A 24,501-nucleotide genomic window follows, 5' to 3' on the forward strand; every position below is an offset into this window, starting at 1 on the left:
TGGGTTTGAGCCAGATCGCCGGCCCTTGAGTGCTAAGTTTGGCGGTCTCAGGAGGCCATGGGCAACGTGGCCAGAGACGAGCCTGGCAGGAAGGATGGGCGATTGGGAAAGTTTCCAGTGGTGCAGAGGTATGGTGACAGGGGCCCGGGAGAGGATGGAGGCAGTGGGGATGGAAAGAGAGGGCGTTTGGAGGTAGGACCCTCTGACTCCGTACCTGAATGGCAGGAGGCATGAGATGGAGGAGAGAGAAGGAGCTTGAGCTTCAGCAAAGAGGCGAACGCACTTCTGGCTGGTGTGTTTTCCTGGGGTACAGAAGCCTCCCCACACCTCCCACTCCCACGTCACCCAGATCCTTCTTGGCTCGGGGACCCCATTTCCACAACCCAAGCGCCAACTGACTCCCAGGCTGATTTGCAGATTCAGGTTCCACGGACGACAGGAGGCCTTTGCCCGCGGCTGAGCTCTGGGAGGGTGGGCAGGCGCGGCTGAACTGAGTGCTCGGGGCTGGCAGACAGATAATCCGCGGACTCATCACCCCTGATATACAGCCTCAGGTCCCAGGGGGAGCCGCTCAGCTAAGTAATTGCTTCTGCCTTGATTACAGACCTTCGCAAATGACTGTGGGCCTGGTCCCACCAGTGCGTTTGAATCTTACAAATGTCCACACGCACGGCCGCTATCTGCACCATCTGATCGTTACCTTAAAAGGTTTCATTTGCTTAGCGAGGGAATTAGACTATAAACTATTCAGAAATTATGGAAAGTCACACGTCAAAGAGAACCTCCCCCTGTGACTTCCTTAAGCCAGTGTGCGTGTGTGTGCGTGTGTGTGTGTGTGTGAATTTGTGTGTGTGCATGGCCTCGCAGGTGTGTAGTTCTCAGAAATAACAAGTGGCTGAGCAGGAGCCCAGCTCCAGATCGGACCTACAACCAGCCCTGGACCTAGGGGGGCCTCTTCCTGGAACGGCAGGGTGCCGGCGAGCTAAAGGCGCCACACAGACACAGGCTCGTCCCTCCAGCCAGAGCGGGAAACCTGCTCTGGGAAGTGAAAGTGAGGGCCGCAGTCACTGCCACGGAGCTCTGGACCTGCCAGGGAGGGATGGCATCACGCCACCCTCGCACCACCCCCACACTGAGAGGTGGGCAGTGGTTCCAGTCACCTGACCTGCCACTGCCGCTGAGCACAGCCCCACCTTCCACCCTGGACCGTCTGGCCTGGGACCCGTCTGGCCCAAGGCCCTTTGCAGCCTCTGCCCCGATCCCTCCTCTTCCGCTTTTTCCTCCTCCTACTTAGATACACCCTCATGACTTATCAGCTACTAATAATGATAACTAAGCACTTACTTCCTTCATCGTACTGAATCCTCACAGTAACTCAGAAAAGGAGATATTTTTATTCCTGTCCCTTTTTAGAGATGGGAGAGTAAGGCTCGGCGAGGTCTCATGTCCCAAATCCACGCCGAGCCTGGATTCACACACGCTGCCTCTACCTCTATGAAGTTCACCCGCAGAGAGGTCGAGCCAGCCTTTCCCCATGTTAGCCCAGGGGCATCTGCCCAGCTGAGAGATGGAGGTCCAGGCCACCAGAGTGATAAGGCCAAGGTCACTAGTGAAGACCTGACAGGAGACAGCAAAACTACCCTGTGGCCAGGCCAAACGCACAGCGTGTGGGAGCTGAAACAGGCTGTGCTGAACGGTGGGGATAAATCAGCAGCTCCGGGCTCCCAAGGACGCCGTTCACCTGCCCTTGGCTGACAGCCCTGCTGACTGCTGACTGCCTGGAGACTGACTGGCTGGGGGAGGGGTGGTTCCGCCTCACTGGGTGAGCAGCCCACACAGCCACCCACTAACAAGTGACACAGCGGTCCTCCATCCCGCCAGGTCCAACGGTGCCCATCTCTGCCCACCAGGTAGGGTGAGGGCCTCAGAGGCAGGAAGATAGCCCCAGAGAAGCACGAAGTTTTAGACAGGAAATGCCCTGGAGTGACAGTCACCCTCAGAATGCCTCCGACTACTCCCCTGGACCCCTCTGGCAGGCAGGTGTGAGCGCATACCCCTGGTGGCCAGGGGTGCAGTCTGAAGCGCCCCAGAAGCCTGGACCATTCTTTAAATACTTTAGTTGTATGACCGTTGCCCTCTCTTTGATTCTACAGCTACGTTTGTTTTCATATTTCATAATCTTCAAGTAAATCCACGCGGCGTCTTTACCCTGCGGTTTATCCCCAGCAAACTGCGTGTGCCCTCCCCACTCTGCCAGGCTACCCCCACCTCCATCTGAGGGAGTCTAGGCCATTAAAAGTCATCTCAACGGGAAGGTCTCAAACCTGGTAAGGGTGGGGAGGCCCAGCATTCAGGGAGGACTCTGAGAGCCTGGCCCTCCGGGGCTGTGGGTCAAGTGGCCACAGTCAGGCCAGAAACCCAGAGACGCTGATAAAGCGCCTAGCATTGTGCTGGAGGCGGCTTACAAGACCATCATCCTCCCATTGCACAGCAACTGTGTGGGTTAGAATGAATGCCTCTCAGCAGATAAGGGAATAGGCTCGGAGAGGCCTAGTCACTTATTTGCTGACAAACAGCTAGTAGAAGGCAAGACTGGAATTTAACAGAGCTCCGTTTGGGTTCCCCAAACCACTCTACTCAAAAAATAACTCCCTTTTACAAAATGCTCCCGTGTGTCAGGTCTTTTAAAGCCGCCACCATTAACATTCCTCTTTTTCCTAAAGAAGATCCTGGAGCTCAGAGATGTCAAGGGACTTGCCTAAGGGTGCCCAGCTGGTGCCGACATTGGCGGCACTAGAACCGGTCCCTGCGGCTAAGAACCTGTCCTGTCTTCACTGTGCTGCAGAGTAAGGAAGCTGTCGGCCTCTCCCAGGACCCAGTCAGGGACTAGGAGAAGACCCGGAAGCCCTACCCCGAGACCCCTGCCCTCTCCAGACCCCGGTCCCTTTGCAAGGAAATAGGGGACCCATAACTTGCCGGACGCACAGTCCAGAAAGGACCTGCTTAGCAAAGGCAGTGCAAGGAGTTGTCGGCTCCTCAGCTCATGATTCAAGGTGAGCAGCCACGCCGCATCAGTCAACTCAGTGCCTCTCCTCTTGGGCCTTGGAAATAAAAGGGCCTCTTATTTCCTTTGGAGAAAGGGAAGCCAAGGACCCAAGAAGCAGCAGCAACAAATGACAGCAAAAATCAGCCAATGTTACTGAGCAAGAGTTCAACAGTCCCGAAAGAAAAATGCAACAACCACAGGGTACAACCTTCCACAATACTTCTTTCTTCGTCTGTGCACACGGCAACAACGCCCTCTGCTGCCAGTCACCAGTATTGCCACGTCTTCGGAGCTGAAGTCTGACCTCCAGGTTTCCGCCTCCGTCCTTCCCTGACTTCTGATGTATCATACACCCGCCGGGGGCGGGGGGCACGCTTCACATTACAGTCTTCGTTCAAAAAGCTTTACACAGAACACAGGATGTCCCCCGGAGTTGTGCGAAGCAGTGTCTCTGCCATTGTGATAGGCAAAGAGATTTAAAATGTTGACCCTGGAACTTTGAACCACGGTGATGATCTGTGAGGCCAACGAGCCCTGCCCTCTGCCTCTGAACAGGGCTGTGGGGCAGGTAGCAGAAAAAGACAGTGCTTTCTCTTTATTCTCTTTGTTCTCTTTCTCCAAGGAGCATAGAGAAGGGATTTCCCCTGGCCCTGACCAGACATCTCTCAAATCCCCACAGCTGAATGCATTCTGCAGTCTAACAGTGAAATTCAAGAGCAGGGTGCCTGCCTTCGCTCTCATGAGGTGGCCAGAAGTGACTCTTGCAGCCTAGTGAGAGACAAGAGAACTGTGTGTGTACCCCCAATGTGCCATCTAAAAGGAGGTGCCTAGGGACATATAATGAGCTGTCATAAGGAGCAGAGTACCCAGCTCTGTGACCAAATCACAGCCTGAGCCCCTGGGGGGTGAGAGGTGAAGCCACCTGATCCTGGATAACATATATATCCCCGTCCTCACCTAGAACTGTGACTTGCTATACCAAGCTGTACCTGCAGCTGTGCCTCCCTGTTCCAAACAGCCACAGTCCCAAAGAGCTGGGTTAGGGGGCTAACTGCCTATCAAGCCCTGTGTCCTCCCTGGGGAGGGGGCGTGGCTCAGAGCAGACCGATCTCATGCCCAATGGACCCTCCGGTGGCAGTGGGGAGAACCCCTTCAGCTTTAAATTTCTCTCCACACGGCCCTCGCATCCCCCGGTTAATGACCGGGTTTCAGCACTGGATCTGTGGCCAGCTCCTGCGCTTTACAAAAGGCTCCGCCTCTGAGAATGGGTCATTTTATGCGGCAGGTCAGTCTCGAGGAACAAGCAGAACAACTGTGGCTAGATAAGAGGCCTGTGAAAGGGACGCCGTGAAAGGGACGGCAGAAATCAGTCACCAAAGCACGTTGTCAATTCACTATGTAACCTACTCTTGGTGGCATCAAACCCAACAATGGCCTGTGGGCAAGGCTCAGGACCAGGTGTGTATGCAGGGGACAGGAAAATGAATGCCTAATTGGCTTTTCCTCAAGCTAACAGGAAGATCAAACAGGTGCATGAGGAATGAACAGAACAAGGCAGCTCCTGCTGCGTCACCAGGAGGGAGAAAGGACAGGGTGGCCATGCCACCGGGCGCTCCCACCCACTGAGGAGCTGGACTCATGGCCATAGGAAGATGAGGAGACTTTGGGAGAGTGAACATCATCCCCAGATGATGAAATAACCTGGGCCGGGGAGGTGGGGCAATGCAGAGCGTGTCTGGCCGAGGGGCATTCTGCTTGGGGTGGGGGGCGTCTGGTACTGAGGAGGGCAGTAAGCGAGGACTGGGAAGGAGGCTGGGCACAGGGCAGAAGGCTCCGATGGCTCAGTGCACCTGGAACACTGCGTAGGCAGAGGGGCCCCTGCTGAAGGCTCTGAGCTGGGAGGTAGGATGCTGGCACGTGGGCTAGAGGGGGCGAGGGTCGGCCAAGAGGTTACCGCTGAGCAAGGCCCTGGAAGGTTCCAAATTAGGGGCATGTCACGGGGAGGGCCTGGAGGCAGGGGATCAGGGCACCAGCCTGGTCGAATGACCATCACTGTTATCTCTGGTCAGGGCTTGTGGCTCATAGGCCAGCACTAATCCTTCCCCAGCCCACACTCTGAGCCCCTTCGGGTCAAGGGGGAGCCTGCTTTCCTTATCACCACTTCTCCCAAACCCAAACCTACCCCTGAGCTGCTGCCTCCTCCTTTTCCGAAACCCAGAGCCAGCCAGTCAAGGTCCATATGACAGATGGGGCCCTAGAATGATTCTGAGGCTCAAAGGAGCTTTTCTGGTGACAGAGCCCTGGTTCTGCCGCCTTAACAGGCTCTGCCTGCACCCTACAGCCTGCCCCGACCTGCCAGGCTGGACCAGCCAGAGGTCTCGCCCAGGGACGTCTCAGCACCTACCCCATCCTCAGATGGGCAAGAGAGTGACGTCGCCTCCTGCCTCCCCCCCCGGAGCTTACCGGGCCTTCCCGGATGTACAAGGACAAACTGGAGGATGCTGCCCTGACTGTGGAAGCAGGAGCAGCTCACCCGACCTCCACAGCCAGGCCCAGCCGCCCGTTTCCTCCCGCCTTCCACACGCGCGTGCGCACACGCACACATCCACAGGAGCACACAGGCACACGGTGTGCGTGTGTGTGTGTGCCCCACACACATGATGACATCCACTCCATCCGGGGCCCGTAAGAGCTGCTGTGATGGCTGGCCAGGGAATCACTGAGGCAGGAAGGCAGAGGCCGGCTCTCCTTGCCCACTGAGAAAGGATGTGGGTGCAGGGGATGCACCAATGTACATGCCAGGATGACAGAAACGAGGTGAGGGTCGGAGGTGGGGAAGACTGGGAGGGGGCGGAACGGTACACAGAAAAGGCTTAGACGAAGAACCCGAGGCTGGTCTCTCAGCTGGAACCATCAAGGATCTGGTGGGTGAGCCCGTGTCAGCTACTACCGCCTCCCTCAGGTAGTGCTCATGCACAAACACACACACATGTGCATGCACACATGCACATGCATACACACACACACGCACACACAGAGGAGACAGCCCTGCGTATTTGACCAAAACGTGATGGTGACAACGAGTGCTGCCTTCTGAACACAAGCCATGGAAGCAGCTCCAGGAGCTACCAAAACAATCTTTAATGTGCTTTTTAACGCATATGGCACTAAAAAAAATTGAGAATCCTCAGAAATTCAAATGACTTATTTTTTGCAGTGAAACCTTTGGCAGGACTTAGGAGAAACTGCGTTCTGTTTCCAGGATTGGCATTTCTCCCCGTTTCTCCTCCCTGTCTCCAGAATACACAGCCGCTGAAGCCGGCCCACCACCTCTCCGGGGCTTGCTCATGCGTGCAGGATGTTTCCAGGCCTTGGCCAGCCTCCCCGCCGTCCCAGCCTCCTCTCCGCATACCCATGGGCCTCCCACACTGGCATCAGTGTCACTGACGGACACCCTTCGCCTCCTGTTCCAGCTGGTCCACGTCAGCTGAGACACCAGCCTAAGTACCTCAGGTAATAGATTCTGGGAGAGAAGCCCCAGACTAACTAAATACCACAGAAAATAAATTATAGGCGGTCTCCTCACCCTGACTCAAAGCTCCAACAGGAGTTTTTTCTGATGGACACGACATCAGAATGAAAAATTGAGGGCCGTCTCAAGAGCTAACACTCAGGTATCAGGCACTGTCCTAAGTACTTCCCACACACCAACTCCTCCAAAGCCAGTAACAACTCTATGAGGTAGGAACTATTATTATCAGCCCCATTTTACAGGTAAGCAAACTGAGGCACAGAGAAGTTAAGTAACTTGCCCAAGAGCACACAGCTAATAAGTGGGTTTAAACCCAGGCAGGGTCTGGGCTCTTAACCATCCCATGAGACTGCCTCTTTGTCATGTTTCCATTGAAAACGATGACAATGACGTAGCCTAGCTGGACCACGACCAGCAGCGACTCTTCCAAGCCCCGAGGCCCGTGAAGCAGGCACAGAGACTCGCCTAGAATCGGGACAGGACCCTCCCCGCACCTGCTCTGACAGCCGTAAGAATGACACATCCAAGACAGAAGAGCGACTCCTTGTAGGAATTCAGGGGCACTGTCAGCCACCCTGGAGGACTCTGGCTCTTGCTCCCTGCCGGCCCCTCTTGCAGAGCTCACGACCCTGGTCCTCTGGCAATGATAGGGCTGGTGACCGAAAGGGAGCAGCCTCTCAGCTGGAGGATGCACCCACCCCCCAGGTTGGACCCACTGCCCTTCCCCACCCCACCACACTGCAGGCTGCCCCCCGCCCTGCACTGCACACGGCGAGGCAGAGACGAACCAGGGCAAAGAGAGGGAGGCTGTGCCCCGGTTCCGACTTACTTGAAGAAGTCTTCCTTGCAGTAGACGCTCCCAGCCCTGGAGAAGCACCTGTCAGCCAGCTGCATCTGGCAGTCTGCACACTTGAGGCAGGAGCTGTGCCAGTGTCTGTCCAGGACCTTCAGGATGAACTTGTCCAGGATGTGCTGGTTGCAGCCAGCGCACTGGGGGATCTCTGTGGGGGAGAGAAGAGAGAGGCGGTGTGAGCTTTCCGCACAGCACCGCTCACCAGACCAGGCCCTGCGTGGATGCGCTCCCGTTCTGCCAGGCTGGCAGAATACAGGGCTGCCGCATACAGTTGTGCAGGCCGTACACTGCGCAAAGGTGCCTGGTCAAGGCGGCAGATGGGGACTGAGATCCGAGCCACGCTTTGCTGGTCTGGCTTTGGGTGGCTTTGGCCCAGAGAGGTCACCTGTTTCTCAGAGCATCAACTAACCTCATCCGTGCCCACTGCAAGTCCACAGCCAACAGGCCAGGAAGACCCAACAACATTCTCCTCTTTTCCATGATATTTTCGCTCCTGGGTAGAATCTGGGCTAAAACATCAGCCTCCAAGTGAGCCCTGCCTAGACACAGACTGAGAGGCCATCTGGCCTAAAAAGCAAATGACTCATGTAGGGGGCAGGTGACGGAGGCCCAGGTCTGAGGGTGGTCCTGGAGGAAGAAGCTCAGTGTTCTGAGAGAATCTCCTGAGAGTATTTTAATGAACTGCAGTAGAGGCCATGGATTGGCTCCGTTGACATCCCCTCCTAACGTGCCTGCCCATGCTGCAGACAGACAAACCAGAAACTGCTTTTCAGACTCCCTTGCAGCTCGAGTTCCAAATGGGATTTGGAACCTGCCAATCAGATGTACCTCACAGAGACCTGAATTCAGAATTGAGTTAAACAAAGGGATAGCCGAGGGTCAGGCTTCCCTTGTGCAGTGTGGAGCACGCACAGCTCTGAGGGTCCGTGGTTGCAACATCCTGATCAATCAGGGCAGAGGCAGTGAAATTCTGGGGGCTGGGTGTTTCTCCCAGGAGACTGGCTCCAAGCTGGCTGCACTGAGTTGAAAGTCACCTAATACCTGGTAACTGACCACTCTCCGTTTAAATAGTGAAAGTGGATTCTATTGTCTGCAACTGAACCCTAACCACTGCCCCACCCTGTTCTTCCTGCCTTGGTGACTTCCTACCCAAGGTCTGTTTTACTGCCATCCCGTCTTTACCAAGGGCTTGCTTGGGGGTTGATAGTATTTTGAGTCACTGAAGTAGCTTCAAATTCTACAAAATGGTCAGGCTTCCGTGGTTGGATGAGCAAATAATGCTAGTGTCTCCACCCATTTCCCCAGCATTCCCCTACCCCCCAAAAAGGGAAGGTAACAAATTAAGAACAAAAACGTAAAAGGGCAAGCATTTGGCCTCCGGTGATACTCCCCTGATGTAGCATGGCAGGAGGTTGCAACCCCGAGGTTTCTCACCTCTATTATAAATAGAAGTTTTGCTAATCGTTTGTTCACACGCCCGGCTTTCCCATTAGAAGGTGGAGTCGTCAAGAAGCAGGACCAGTGTTTCTTTCTCAGCTTTGTATCCGCACTGCCTAGCACAGTGCCTGGCACGCAAGATAACGCCACGGATGTTCATCACAGAATAAATAATTGATCGAATCCTAAGAAGCTCACCTTGAAACAGTTCTTCACTAGTTTCTCCTGCTCACTCTAAAATATCCACAAAAATAGTCAAACCAAATCTCTCATGAATCATATCATGAGCCATATCATGTTTGTTGATTGTGATATAATTTAAAAGCATTAACATAAGGGAATTAGCCTCAGTGCACTGGGGGAGGGGAACTGAACACATCTAAACCTATGTAGAGAGAAAGTTTGCTCAAGTATTAAGTCATTTGTAGCTAAAATTTGTAGCCAGGTTGTTGGGGCAGTCACTAAATTGTTATCACTAGCCCTGTACACACAAGTGCCAATCTTGGACCTAATTAAATCCTAACCCCGGCTTGTTCCCTCATGGCCTCAGCAGCCTCCAACATTTGCCCGAAAGTTAAACCCGTTAGATGCTTTGCTCTTTGACCCCATTCTCAGACCGAAATGTCCCATGAAAACTACTAGGAGTCACACTTAGGTAGATACCTACAGACTGAACACTTGCTACCTGTCTCAGTTCATGTGAGATTTTTTTCTTTTTAATCTCAATAGATTTCCTCCTCGACAAAGCAATTGTTCATCCAGTCAGTCCTTACCAAGGAGTTCTGATGTGCCCAGCGAGGTGCTAAGCACATGATGGCTACAGGACTTTCACCCCAATCAGAGGGGTAGGTAGGACTCAGGGGAAGGCCATGGATTCTGGAGCTAGACTGCCTGGGTTTGAATCCTGGCTCTGCTTTTTAGCCTTGAACAAATTGCTTTGCCTGTACAAGGGGGGTGATGATGAAAATAGCACCTCACTGCACTGTGGAGAGTAAACAAATCATTGAGGATACAGTTGTTTGCTATTATGAGGAGATAATTGCAATAATCAGGGGTTGGATGTGGTGCTGCTGTGGCTGAGGGACAGAGACCATTATGGACGAGGTTCGAGGTTCGAGGTTCGAGGGCTTGATCTCCTTCGAACCCTCATGGGAATCCTGCATAGATGCCTCCCCTGGGGCCTCAGAGAGTGCCCACATCACACAGCAGCTGTGAGAGGGCTTGGGGGCTGCCTGGCTGCCTCCAGGTGGGCGTTCATTCCACCGCACCCCTGCTTCTCTCTCTAGGTATCATGAGGGACCAGCATCACTGGAGCTTCCAGGAAGGGTTTGGTGAGCAGAGGGCCTTGGGACCTGAGAGGATTGGATAGGGGAGTGACAGGTAAATAACCGGGAGCTCTTGCGGTGTGACAATTCCAGCCTGGGGAGGTAGGGCGGAGGGACAACTCGGATAAAGAGGATCCCAAAGGGCAAGAGGATGGCGTTTCTCCCGCAGGCCTTTGCGTTCGCAGCCCTTGCTGAGCAGGGGTTTGAGGAAGGAGGTGTCAGGAAGATTTCTCTGGTATCGTTTTTTTTTGCAAAGGTGGGGAGGGACGACGTAACCAAGAAGCGCCCCCATCTCGGGGAAGTGGTTTGTGGACAGCCGCGTGCGAGCAGGAACCTGCGCGCACCAGCCACGTGTGCCAGGCGACTGGCCCCGGGGAACAGGCCCGCGGAGGGGCGGGGGCGGCTTTGTGAGAGCAGACGGCTGGGTCCTGGGGAGCCAGGGACCCGGCCAGCGGAAGCAAATTCACCTATGGAGAATCAGACAAAGAACCTGACCGAGAACCGTCCTCGGGGCGCTGGGCGAGCCCGGGCGGAGCGCGGGCCGCTCCCTCCCTATACCTCACCGTCCCAGGCCAGAGGCCGCAGATTCCCACCTAATTGTTGTTGGGCCTTGCCTAAGAGGAAAGATGCAGCTATATTTCTTCTCCCGGCCGCAAATGCACAGGGATGAGGGCGAGGATGGATGCCCATAAAATTTATTTCGAGCAAGGTATCTAGCAGGAGCCTTAATATGATGAGTATTCAAGAGAGAATACATTAAGGCTAATGTATGCAAGGGAGGTGGGCAGGCAGGTTTAGGGGCTTGCGGCCCAGACGGCATGTTTAGGAACAACACGAAAAGCAGACAGACAAACCATTTCAGCCACCAGCTTGCAATGGAGGCTTCCCACTGCATAAGGTTGGGATGCCCAAACTTGGGGTTCTCAGAGGGAGGCCTTGTGACCAAACTGGGGTCCTTGGGTTTGGCAAAAATGTAAGGGACATACTAAGATGCCTTTTAAATTAAAAATTAAAAGTTTTCCCACCGTAAACTTAGGGAGGGATGGGGAAGGAGAGCAGCCAGAGAGAGGGAGAGATGGGGAGAGCATTGTTTTTAAAAACAAAGATAATGTAGAAATGGTTTAAGAGATACATAATATACCAGTAATAATAATAAGATCAGGTGTCAGGAACCCATTATGAACTGTGCTAGGTCCTGAATGCATATTACCTCAATAATCCACACAACTAGGCGAGGAAGGTATAACTATCCCCATTTTACGGATGAGGAAACCGAGCTTCAGAGAGGTTAAGCAAAGCACCCAAGGTCCCACAATGGAGGAATCAGGATTTGATCCAAGCCCGTGTTTAAGGCGGGCTAACCTGACCTGAGAGCTGAAGAAGTCTAAGATATCACTGCACCTGGCCGACTCTGCCCCGTCATTGTATGGAGGACAGATGGAGGTAAACAGACAGTCTCGAAGCTGCTCTGTGTGCAGTGACAAGGGAGTATGTGAGCCACTGGCCTGTTGTGCTCCCTAACAATGGGCAAATGGAAATGTTTGAGGCTCGGATTTAGGTCCTTTGGACAGAATAGCATATATTGTATGGGACAGACCCCCCAATGCCCTAGGGAGGGCTGGAAGCAGGAGCCGTTGTCCTACAGACCCCCTCTACCCAAATGCAAGGTGCCAGCTAGTTGACGGCATCCATCAAGTTCAGATTCATCCCTGCATGTGAGGAGGTGCAGACCTGTGAGCTCAGATCCCATGCTTCAGGTGACAGTATCTATGAGATTATTTAGGTTACCGTGAAATGTAAACTATCTAGAAAACTTTCAAAGAGCAACATAAGCCTGTTTTCTAAAAAAAAAAAAAAAAAAAAAAAAAAACTCGCAATGATGATTTTTATTTATTTATTTAATTGACAATTTGGAGAGACTGAACAGGGCAGAGGTTATGTAAGTCTCCTATGAGAAATAAAGCTGTAACCAAAGTTCCTAAAAAGGATTTCTAAATGCCTAGTAAACTCAACTTATTTCTTGCAGTAGTTGAGGTCATGAAATTCCACTTTAAAAACTGGAATTTAAGCAGACCCTTAGAGTCACTAAAACAGAATTTGATCTATAAACTCAGTTCCTGATATGAGGAGTCATTTCGTTTCAAATGAAATTTTCTATCTTATCTGCACGCAAGCGTTCTGTGGTGATGCTCCCTACTGAGGCTCTGCAGAGGGCGAATTCAGGCATGAGAAGATGTCCCTGGGACAGCTTAGGAATCTGCAGAGCAGCTGGACGGCACAGTGCAATCACTCCCCATTGCCAGTCTTCTGTGTCCTTCATGACATAGCTGAAGGCACAGATCTAATCTCACAGGGAGAGCAGCTGTGTGTACACAGGCAGACACCCGTACACACACACAGACACACATATTCACACGTACTTACAATTTACACTGACACACATAACGGACACACTCACATGTACACACTGGCACACATCGAGAAACACACAGTCTCAAAGATCACCCTGAGACATGTACATACACAAAGATACCCGTACTTACCACATTCACACACACAAACATACACACATATTCAGATGTACTCAGACACAAACTTAACACACATACATACACAGACTCATATGTACACAAACACATATACCACAGATACTTACACACAGTCCCACGTGCATGCAAACTCGCGCATACACACACATCCTCATATACAAGCATCGTCATTCTGGAAAAAAAAAGCCACTTCCTCTGAAGTCAAGCTCTGTCTCTGGATAGGAAGCCAGCACCAAAGGGAGCTGTCCAACCCCGGAGCAGTGGGGAAAGCGGGCAGTGAGTGAAGTAAAAAGCTGGAGGAAGTAGAAACATTTTGTTCAGATACTTGTTTGAAAAACTACCGGGGGAATTTGAAAGTTTTCAGTTCTGTATAGAGTTTAGATCTTCACATCTTTAGGTCTACCAAATTGTTTACGATAAATCCCAAATCAGACAGTCTGCTAGACCTGGGTTCGGATCCAGGTTCTCCTGCATATGTAATCCTGGACAAACCGCTTAACCTCTCTGAGCCTGTTTTCTTATCTGTAAAATGGAGATAATAACACCGGCATCTCAGGTTGCCTTATGATCACATCACATAATGAATATAAGACACTAAGACCCCTAACCTGAGCTCCCTCCTCCACTTTCATGGCCAGTCACCAACAAGATGGACTTAGATATTTAAAGTGTATCACAATTATTTCCTGCGTCTTTATTTCCCAATATACTATTTCCCTCTCTCTCACTGCCCTTCCCCCACACTCCCCAATCAAAACACTCAAAATTCTCCTCCATCCCCTCAGTTCTAAAGCACCTAGAAGATGCACACCCCTTTCAAATCATCACAAGCCCAGAATGTAAATAGGAGATCATGCGACATTACAAGGGCTGAGGGGCTTTGGGGGAGTAAAGAAATCTGGCAGATTCTTTCCCCCACATAAGGACAAACATGCCAGGCCTTGGTCTCCTCCCGACCTGTGGATGCTGAGAACAGGGCTCCTGAGGCCACCAGCTGCCTGACCTCGCTTTACTTTCACTGTAATGTACTCAGGTAAGAGTGACAAGTTCAAATTATCATTTGAGGCTTCTATCATTTTGGGGGGGAAACAACGAAATGCCCAGTGGAAAAGTAACTACTTCTTATTTGATAAGAAATGGCTAGAAACCCCTGGCCTGTAGCTGAAATCTACTTCTTCATCAAGGAAGCTTATAAAACCCACAACATGACGCTGAACCTCGAGACCCCTAAAGTACTGTGGTAGGGGCACAGAGGGCTTATTTTTCAGAGTGGCCCATCAGAAAATGGATTCCATTTTAATCCCCAAATACCTCCAGTAGTGAAGTTTCAGAAAGCTGCTAAGTAAAGAGATCAAAAGGTCTGACGTGGTTTGTGGTAGACCAGATTGCCCACAACCCTCTGGCGATACATGATAAATAGTGTGCATTTTTATTCCCCACTCACGTTTCTTCATTTCCAAGAAACTGCTCTCAAGGACCCAGGGGCCACCATGAGACATTTCAGAGACAGTTTGTTAGTTTGTTTGATCGATTTTAATTCTTTGAAAAATGGTGTTTTCTATCTCTTTGGTCACAGAAAATCAACAGGTGAGAAAATTTTTTTTTTCCACCGGAGATGAAACTAGAACCAAAACACCTGACGAGGACTTCTAAAATGTATTTAAGAAAGTGCCGCTTACCGGGGAAGCAGAATTTCAGATATTTCCAGTGGAATCATAATGCTGATGAATACTTTAATATTTGTAAAACTAAGGATGTGTGTGTGTGTGTGTGTGTGTGTGTGTGTGCTGATAGGAATAATGTTCACTTAACCCTCCTGTGATATCAGAGTGATATTTTGTAAAATTTGGATTTTGATGCGCCACCTGTGGAAGTTCTGCGAGGCGTTGCTCTTTAACTGCCTTTTGGGTGAACAGAATCCCTCTTTTGTTTCACAAATAATTTGACTCGACAGCCTAATGCCCAGGACAAGGTTTTCCTCGCTTTTTTCAGGACAGGGAGCCGGGGTCCATGAGAGATGCTTCCTGTTCGCAGCCCTACCACAATACTCACTCAGCTCGCCCATCCTCCTGGGACACCCAGGAGAACTCCAGCCCGCTTAGGGGCTTAGGGCGGCTCCAGCTGCAGAATGCAAATGGGGACCCTGGTCTTTAAGTCTGCCAGCACTCTAAACTTTCTTTGTCAAGTACTTGCAAATCTTCAAGCTCATTTACTCTTCTCAGAGACCCTGTGAAAAGCCAACCTCTACATTGAAAAGGGCTTCCCTATAGGTACACAGTTGGGGGCCAAACTGGGGCTAGAATCTTCTTTTTGGGGAGACAGGTTCTGGGGCTGACAGAAGCCAAGGCTCCCAACAGTGCTCCCCAAATCCTGGTGGCTTTCACCCCAGATCCTTTTCCTGGTGACTTCACTCCAGGAGTAAGTAGTTTTTTGAACTCTTGTCTTAAAAACATTTAGTTTTTTGAACTCTTGTCTTAAAAACATTTGGATGATGTATATTTCCAAAAATATATAATTTTATGTATTTGTTAAGTTTCTTTACTGACTACAAACCGAAAGGAGAAGCTAAATGGGCTTTAAGGAAACACGTATACAATTGAAATATTTTGCAAATGTTTTTCTTGGAATTCTCCATTCCTTCCCCAATTATAAGGGAGAAAAAAATAGCAGTCAATGGCAGACATCACTGTTCCCTTACCTAAGTTTCCTTGAGTACGAAGATGATGATTTTAAAAAGGTAGGCTGGGGAAATACTTTCAATGGGGGCTTATAGATTTAGTCTGAGAATAATAATTCTAAGGTGTATCAACGTAACACCACAAGACATACCAAGTATGGCACCTTGCCTGCCTCAACTCATACCTAAGTTCTGGAATATCCAAACCTAAGAATTATAACAGAGCTATAGTTAAATTAAAATTCAATTAATTGAGAGTTCTACTACTGGGTATATATTTCAAAAATAAAACTTTCCAATTCAAAATCACCACCATCACCACTGACAATAAAATCTTGTCGTCTGGTCACAACTCCCCTTTTAAATCACCTGATAATTGTAACCCAGGACTAACTCGCCTACGCAGTCTACATACGGGGTAAACCTGACACGGAGGATGCAGTTTCACATGACAAATCATGACTAAATGTGTCTGTTTTGTTCTTTCCTGACTCTTTATTTGCCATTCTCCTGTTAAAGACAATGCATTTTTCTTGAACAATTTATAGCTTCCTTTTTAATAGTTTCCTTTATTCTAAACCAATGTATCTTGAAGAGACCATAACATAATTTTCCAAAATGTTTTATAAATTTCCTTTTATGAGATTGTTGTGACCTAGTAAGAATAATCTCATAAACAACACGGCTAAAGCACAAAATTCCAATATTAATTCTTTAAATCTTAAGGAGAAAAGGTGCATTGAATGTTGTGGGATTTTTGTGATCGCTATAACATCATTAAAATATAGAAATCTTAGCCAGCCACAAAAATATTGGGAAAAGTCTTTTTAAAAAACAAAAAACAAAAAAAACCCTAGCATTACATTTAAGGTAAATCATATTCTCTATTATAATTGTATTCACTTTATACTTTAAAATATATCAATCTATACACATCTTATCTAATTTCTAGTTTTTTCTAGTTTTGTCTTGACAAATGATTAACAACCAGGAAAAAAAAGTCAGAAAATTCTTCTTGCATCAGAAATGACCACTCCTAGCATCGTCTTTTCCAGAATCCTTCTCACCACAGGTCTTATTGGGTTCATTTTGTGGTTCGGGGTCCCTTTGAAGATCTCTTTTGTTCTTTTTCTGCTTAAACAGCTCAAAAATAGTAACCTCTTCAATAAAAGATCAAATTCAAAAGTATCTTGAAAACAGGTTTAATGTTACCATTTTAAGGTTGAATTTGGATAACATTTTAATAGAAGGAATATTGTAGTAAATAAAATACACAATGTAAATGTGATTGGCAGGTGTAGGATTATCCTCTAGATTACATATTGACACAGAATTCGTAATCTTCAGTAGGATATCGAATATGCTCAGTAATTGCAAATAAAACAGAAAATCGCATCAAACAAATCCATGACGGTCTATGGAAATGTCGCAGACACGTCCCTGTTGCCACTCCATCGACACATTTAATCATTGCTAAATCTCCACAATGTATTTTTCTGATGTCTCATTCTGTAGCAATATTCCATATGTTTGGCAAACTCCCTCTCATAGGAAGAAACTTTCAATTAATTTGGCTGCAAGTTTTGCCTCTATTAAGCTATTCCCAAAACCAATCCTTTCACTTCATAACATTATAATTAAAGCAAATTATACTTTAAAGGCATTTGGGGGTGAGATATCGTAGTTAAACATCTGTGACTAGGTTGAGACTGACCAAGAGAAGGGAGTGGGGCGAACTAAAAAGAGAAATCCACCAAAATAACAACAGGAATTAGGACTTGCCTCCCAAGACAATGTTCCAGTCTGCCGCTAATACAGTTAACCCAAAGTACATTTTCCAAGGGTGAATCAATTTCAATTTTGCCAATTAAACCCAACCTTTCCATTTACCCCCAACAGCAGTGCCTCAAAATGGTTGATTTGTGCTCCATTTTGATAAGGGCTTCTATAAAATTTTTTTAGTTGATTTCTTCCTACAACAAACAATAGCCCAGCTCCAGGGTGCTTCTGTCCTGAACCCAGAAACTGCCCTTCCCTCCCAGGCCTCTTAGAAAGAGAGTGAGCGATGGACCTCATTCATCCTTCAGTCTGCTGGGTGCTAAACACCCAACAAAACCCCTTTGCAATGAATTCATGCTCAAACCCAAGTTCTTCCCTACGAAGATCTCTCAAAGGGAGGAGGGGAGGGGAGAGAAAGGAAAAAGAAAAAGCAGACAGACATTCAAGCCAGGATGGGATTTTACTAAAAGCAGTAGACCCCGTGTGCTCACATCTGTGTTATGGCATTGTTCATACTCATTCCAGGGAGGGAGAAAAGGCAGAAAATCATTATGCAAGTAAATCCTACCCCCAGCCATGGATAGAGTAGACTGCCTGCAGCCAGGGTTCCCAAGTGGGGAAGATTACCCCTGCCTCCTCTCATCAGCTAAACTGGTTCCAAGCCTCTATGCATTCCAAAGTTCCCCAGCGCTAACTCTGATAAATTTCCTTAATTAAAAGAAATGACACAGGTCCTCCATCCAACTCCCTCAGCCTCCCCCCAATTCACAAGTCTTCAATTTGGAGGAGACTAGTTTCCAGGCCAAATATCCACCATTCCTGACTAAAACAAGAGGCTCAAGGGAGCTTTCTGAACAATGTGACAGAAAGAAAGGTTAGTCCCTGTTAACTAATTTTCAATCCCTGGAGAACTGCAGGTGCGACTCTGCCGCCCCTGGCTCCGCTGTGGCCTTCCCAGGACCGGTGCGTCTTTGGGTTCCATCTGCTAATGCGGTGCTAAGTAATCACTAATTGACTGTAGCCGAGGGAAGGGGGCACTAACATCCGAGGCAAACGGGAAGTCGGGACAATAGAAATATTTAGTACTCGAGGCTGTCTACACCTGGTCAGCGGGGTCATCAGGTCACTATTCAAAACACAAGACAACCTTGCGGGCCGTGTTTTGTCTACTCCACGGAAAGAAATTGCTTTGCCGGTTCCCCGCCTCCCTCCAACCCCACCTCACCTCCAGGAGAGCTCGGTTTTTAACAAGTCGACCCTGGAATTTGCAGTCGTGGAGGCGGCCTTCAAGACGTCTCGAGGACTCACGCTGCTCTCTAATCCCCAGAGCATTCAGGCCACATTCTTGCCTTAACCCCGCTCGGGCGGGTCCACCTAGCCTTGGTCCTCCCTCCAATTTCCTGCGGCTCACGGTTTTATCCTGCGCGGGCTTCGCTCGTAATTCCTCTCCTTCCTGATTGGTTTCACCCTGCAGATCCCTTTAAAAGACATTCGCCCTTACTACTAAAAAAAATAAATAAATAAATAAGAGTAATAATAATTTCAAAAGTCCTATTCTAGAGGAAGCCGACCTCTGAGCCCCGGAGTGAAGCGGGCGCTGGGTCCCAGGCCAGTCCCGGCTGCCTCTGCACCGTGAGGACAAACGGCGGCGCGCGCCATTTCGCCTTCCCCGGGTGCGCAGTGTCACCGACACCCGGTCCAGGTCGAATTTAATTTACATCATCGGCTGCCCAGGTCGAGACCTCGTCCCTCCCGAGCCCGCACCGCGCTCTTCAAGGTCCGCTGAGCGTGGGGAGCGGGGCGGGAAGCCGAGGCTCGAACGCGGGCAAGAGAGCGCGCGGGTCGTGCGAACCAGGATCCGTGCGGGAGAGGCGCTTTCCACAGGGGTTAAAAAGTCACGGGAAGGAGCATGGCGCCGGCGCTGGGGTTTAGTTTTCTCTTCTCAAATGTTTAGTGCGACATGGGTATGGTTTCAGCCCGGCCTGCCCTCTCTCCCGCGCTCCCCCCCGCCGCGCCTCTCCCCACGGAAAGAAAAAGTATCTGCCACCGCTCCAAAGCTGTAGGACACGCGTCCCAGTCTTGGCCACCCAGGAGAATAAGCCCGGAAAAGGAACGGGCGAGGTGGAGAGAGGGAAAGGGCCGGGGCGCGGGGGTGCCGACCGCGGCGTGCGGTGGTCCCAGCGGCGGTTCCCGCTCGTGCCCCCTTCGTAGCTGCGACCTCGACTCCGGGCTGCGAGACCCGGTGCCCGCAAAGCCGACTCCCCCCGAAGGGCACCCTGTCCGCATCTGCCTCCCCTGGCGAGCTCTCCGAAGCCCAGGTCACGCGTGGCCAGGGCGATGGGGTACAGGGCGCCGCGCGCAGGTGTGTAACAAACGCTGGGAGAAGGAATTCAGGGTCAGTCCCCGGCCCGGGTGGCCGGCGCTTGCCCGCGGCGCGGAGGTACGCTGCCCCGGTCGCCGCGAGGTCACACAGGTCGTGCTCCCAGGCCCGAGGACGCCGCTCCCGCTCCGCCCGCCTGGCTCTGGTTTTCCGCGGGCCCGGACCGTGGCTAAGCGAGGAGCACCTTGAGTTAGGTGCTGTTTCCTCTTCTCAGCCCCGGCTTTGCGTCTTCCCTGGACACTGTGGGCCGCTCAGGTGCAGACCTTCGCCCCTCACCCGCCCCACCTGCCCGCTTCTGGTCCGGGTGAAATCGTTAATGCGGCTTCTCTGATCCAGACAGAGAGGAGCCCAGGAGGCCGGATCCTGCCCGCCCCTCCAGTCCCTTGGCCTTCCGACGCCCCAAGCGAAGCGCCGCCGCGGTCACCGGGTTTCCCTGAATCCCCTCTGGGTGGTGGCAGCTCTGGCGCGAGCCCCTCGCGGTGAGAGAATCCGAATCCGTAACCCGCGAGGCCCGAATCCGCCGGCGGCTGCCGTTGGAATTTCTGTATCGGAATCTTATAGAATATCTAAATAGATCATTTTTCCTGTCCCCCACCCCTACCCCCTCGGCACCACGAGAAATGGAAAGAAGAGCGCGTCTCCGGAGTTTGAGAGAACTTCTGGCCGGGAAATGAGGCCGTTTCGCCCCTTTGGAAATGGCCTGCAAGAGGATGCTAACGTTCGGGACGAGGTGTGGGATGTACACACGGCAGGAGTCCAAGGTAGGGTCGTGGGGAGGCCCAGAGACGTCCTTCGCCCAGCTCCTAGCAAATACAAAATCAGGTACCCTTTCCCCACAGTTTCGGGGTTCGCAAGAGCTGCAAAAGGTTGATGTTTCAGAGACAAGGTAGGGACAGGAAAGGCCCCGGGCCCCGCTTCCTATGTACCGCCCCCAGCCTGGACCGTCCCTCCCGTCCGCGTTGGCCCGCTCTCCAGCCGGCCATCCCGGCCGCAGCTGTCCGCTGTCCTTCCCCTCGGTGCGCGGGAAACTAAGTGCGCAAGGGACGGACAGAACGCCCACCCACCTCCGTACATGTCCCGCGCTGTTCCAGTGTCTTGACTGGCAAGAGGGGCCAGCAGATGCTGGAGAGACTGTTGAATTCGGGAAGAGAGAGGTTCGGAAACGCGCGGGAGGCGCTCGCCGCACCCGACGCTGCCCGGGTCCGGCCCGGTGAGGTGGACCTTGGTGCTTCTACCGTCCCGAGGGAGGCAGAGGGGACGACGGGATAGACGCAGGGTGTGCCAGGGACGAGAGGGACCCGCGCCCCTAAATCCTGAACCACGTAGCCGAGACCCGCAGTTTAGGACGAGGTCCCTTTGCGAACCTATCCACGCGGCTATAAAAAAAAAAACACCGAACCCTCGGTTCGTGCTGGACAGGACCTGAGGGTGCTGCCTGCTGCGAACGGAGCGCTCCCGCCACCCAGAGCAGGGAGCCAGGGTTCTGAGTCCCTTAGGACGCCCTGACCTGAGGCAGGAGGGGCTGTCCAGCCGACCGGCGGGATCTGGAGGGCTGGGGCTCTACTTGCCCACTCCAGGCTGCTCCCGATGGCTCCCGCCCCATTCTTTCCGAGCTCCTTGGCCCGGGCAGACCGCCCTCAAACTGATGAAGACCACCGAGCTTGTCCCCAGAAGCCCCAGCCATTTGCGTGCCTAAGGGGGCCTCCCCGTGGCTGTCAAAGCAACCGGGCCACCTCTGCGAGGGGAAGTAGGAGGAAGGCAACGGACCAACGATGAATCCACCCAGGAGGGAGCAGAGGCGGGGGACACAGTGTAAGGAAGAGGACCTCCAGGAGAAAGAAATTATTAATTATATTTCTTGGCAACGATTCCCTAAAGGGCATGTACCTCACCCATCCCCAAATAAGCAAAAGAATATTCTGGCGCCCAGAGCGCCGGAGGCCCCCAGGGTGGGGATCCCTAGGCGTGTGTGTCTCAGGTGCTCCATTTGTGGTGGCTCAGGGTGAAGAAGGGGAACATGTGCATGTGTGAGGGTGGGGACAGGGGTGCAACCCAAACCTTCCAGCTGTGGGGTCGGTTGGGGGGTCCCTGCTGGAGAGCCTTTCTGTGGTCTCCTCCACCCTCAGTTTTAAATTCCCACAGGCCTGGGATTATCCTTTTTCCTCCCGAAACACAAGAATGTGTCACCTTCCACCTCCACGTGCAGTTCTCAGGCCACTGGGCCCCACGTTCCAGGGAAGAGGATGGTTGTGTATGTGTGTGAGGGGACCCCGTCCTACCTATGCCCAGTCCCAGCACCAACAGCTCAATAGCCAGCAGCTAGATCTGCTGCACGGGGTCGGGTACAATCCATACACATCCCAAAAGAAAAAAAAAAAAAAAGCTGCATCTCCAAGTCTTCAGGGATTGAGCCCCTCAGTTTTGGCAGGTGGCTCCTCCAACCCAAGCCACAGAACCAGGGCAAGACAAAGGGAGGACAGATCGCCCCCTCCTGGCTGGGCATTGCCTACCCCCACCCCCCACAGGAGAGTCCCCCTCTCTACCTCATGAAGTTTTCCACAGTTCCAACCCAGGCTCTGTGCCCTGGCCCACCGTAGCTCTGAAGGTGAATTCTAGGCATTTTAGGAAACTGAGTTCCTGATGTAGAACTCGAAGTTGTCTCTGAGTAAGAAAAACAAAAAAGGGAGACCATCTGGGAGAGGTGTCTCGCACCCCATCTGAGAAAGGCTGTTAGAGCATAGCCCACGTCCTTCATTGCCGTCCTGACAGGCCACCTATGGACCACAACTATGAGAGCACAGATGTCCTGGGTAACAAGGACAGGAGTCACACCCACACACTCCCCTCACTGCGGAGCTTAAGGACTTATAATCAGCTTAAGGACTTGGAGCACCTTAGGGTCTGTGTTTGTGCAAGGACTGAGAACCCACTCCCTCCCTGCCTGTGGGGGCAGGGAGTGGGGGCAATGAACCCCAACACCTTCTACGAATACACCTTAGTCGGCAGTAAACTCCCCCAAGACACTGGCGCAGAGGTGGAACTGTTTGTCAACAGTTTACAGAATGAGGCACAACGGATAACTGTAGGATATAGTCAAAGGACAATCTAAATTGTTTGGGGCGAAACGATCTTCTTCCAGTCCCTTCTCAAAAACTTCACGGAACACACGCTCATCAGCCTGCCCTTTGAGGTTTGGCCAGGACGGAAGCCCTGCCATGGAGACCCTGGGCGCAGGAGGGCGCGCTGGTGCGCCCTGGTTCGTAGGTAGGTAGCACCCTTGGATGAATCAATCGGTCCTTACTTAAAATACAGCTCGAGGATTTACCGCTCCACCGAATAAGTCTCGGCGGAAGCACAGCCCCTTGGCAAGCAGAGGCTGGAAACCCTTCGTTTATCTACCGCCCGGAGCCGGGTCCGCAGAGCCCGCCAGCCCGAGCTGCAGGACGCACGCTTGCGCCCACCGCACGCGCGGAGCTCCAGGACCTGCTTTGGCTTCAGCACAGATTCCCCACCGCAGACTCTCGGTTCGGGAGTTGGGGGACAGAGACAGATTCCCTCCGAGAAAATCTCTGCGCGCGCACACCTAGACACCCACAGAGACCTGAGATAAACATCCCTCCACATCCCACCCCCACCCCCCCGCTTATTTCGGGCATGGGAAAGAAAGCGGGAGGGCGAGCAAAGCACCTACACACCACGATCTCTCCCCTTCCGAGTCCGAAAGAGCCTGCCCTCAGGTGCGCAAAGACTGTACCCCCAGTTCACAACTTCGTCCCGTCGCTCCTGCCTCCCCCGCATTTCTCGGCTAACTGGAATATGGAGAGTGGAATTCCCCCACTAGGAGCAGGCAGTCCCCGGCGGCGCAGGCGGCCGGCAGCAGCGTCCAGGGACGCACCAAGCGCGCGCGCCCCGTGCACGGGGACAGAGCGTGTGGCCTGGGCTTCCGCGCTGCCAGCCCCGGGGGGCGGGGGACGCGCTCTCCAACTTCCCGCCAGCCAGGGGGAAGTTGCTCTAGCCGTACTGGGAGCTTTGACTGTAGCCCCTGGGTAGGGGGAGGATGATTTGGGGAGACCACCCCGGCCCTCAGGCCTGGCCTGCAGCTCGTTTCCCCGGTATTCCCAAACAGCACTCTTCCCAACGGTCCTGGAAAAGCCACGGGCCGGAGATGCTGGGTTCGGTATTCTCGCCTCGCCTCCAGCGTGATCTGGAAGGCTTTCACCTTCGGTCCCAAAAGCCAAGAGCCAAGCCCTTTAAACGGACTCTGGCTGGTGCCCCTGCCCTGTGACCGCCTCTGCGCCCCGGCCGCTGGCCCCTCGCCCCGCCCGGTCCCTCCGGTCCAGCCTGCGCGCAGCGTCCGGCCCGCCCCGCACCGGCCAAGGATGCTGGCTGTCTTGTTATCAAATTAAATCAGCGAGAAAGGGGGGTGTCTTACGTTGCATCGGCACACCAAGCATCTCCGGGAGCCCCTTGGCAGCCCCCTCCGCGGGGACAGCTGCGTTCTGCATCATCCTGGAGCGAGAGCCAGCGAGTCGCAGTCTACGGAGATCTCGCTCGCTCGCTCGCTCGCTCAAGCTGGATTCAGAAATTTGAAAATAATAATAAGAAACCCAACCAGGCCGCCGAAGTCACGGTGGAAGCTGGACCCTCCGCCTCTCGGGGAGGATTCCACAGGCTGGCTGGCCCCCTCCCCCCGCCAGTCCTCAGCCTGTTTCAAATCCCTTTGATCTCGCTCTCCCGGGTTGGTGCACATCCCGGGTTGAGACGCTGTTGCTGCAGCCCTGGCTTTTTTCCCCTCCTCCCTACCCCGCCCGCTTCTCTCCCCCTCCCCCTCCACCCTTCGCGCGCCGGACGCCCGGGAGGCCGCGGTCACCCAGGCATTTTGATTCATTCACACTGCAGGAACGGCCGTGACGTCGCTTCCCG

At 52.3% G+C, this 24,501-nt stretch overlaps 1 protein-coding gene across 1 annotated transcript in view; it reads right to left on the reverse strand.

The window, feature by feature from the left end:
* Window positions 1-24,104, reverse strand: part of LHX4 (LIM homeobox 4) — a 40,345-nt gene extending 16,241 nt beyond the window's left edge. Inside the window, exons 1-2 of the mRNA XM_006907772.1 lie at window positions 24,011-24,104; window positions 7,408-7,579 (exon numbers count right to left, since the gene is read on the reverse strand). Of these exons, the coding sequence (XP_006907834.1) occupies window positions 7,408-7,579; window positions 24,011-24,086 (248 nt within the window). The 5' untranslated portion in view covers window positions 24,087-24,104. The remainder of the gene's footprint in view (window positions 1-7,407; window positions 7,580-24,010) is intronic.
* Between the last annotated feature and the right edge of the window lie 397 nt (window positions 24,105-24,501).

This window comes from Pteropus alecto, unplaced genomic scaffold, assembly GCF_000325575.1.
Source record: "Pteropus alecto unplaced genomic scaffold, ASM32557v1 scaffold101, whole genome shotgun sequence".
NCBI lineage: Eukaryota > Metazoa > Chordata > Mammalia > Chiroptera > Pteropodidae > Pteropus > Pteropus alecto.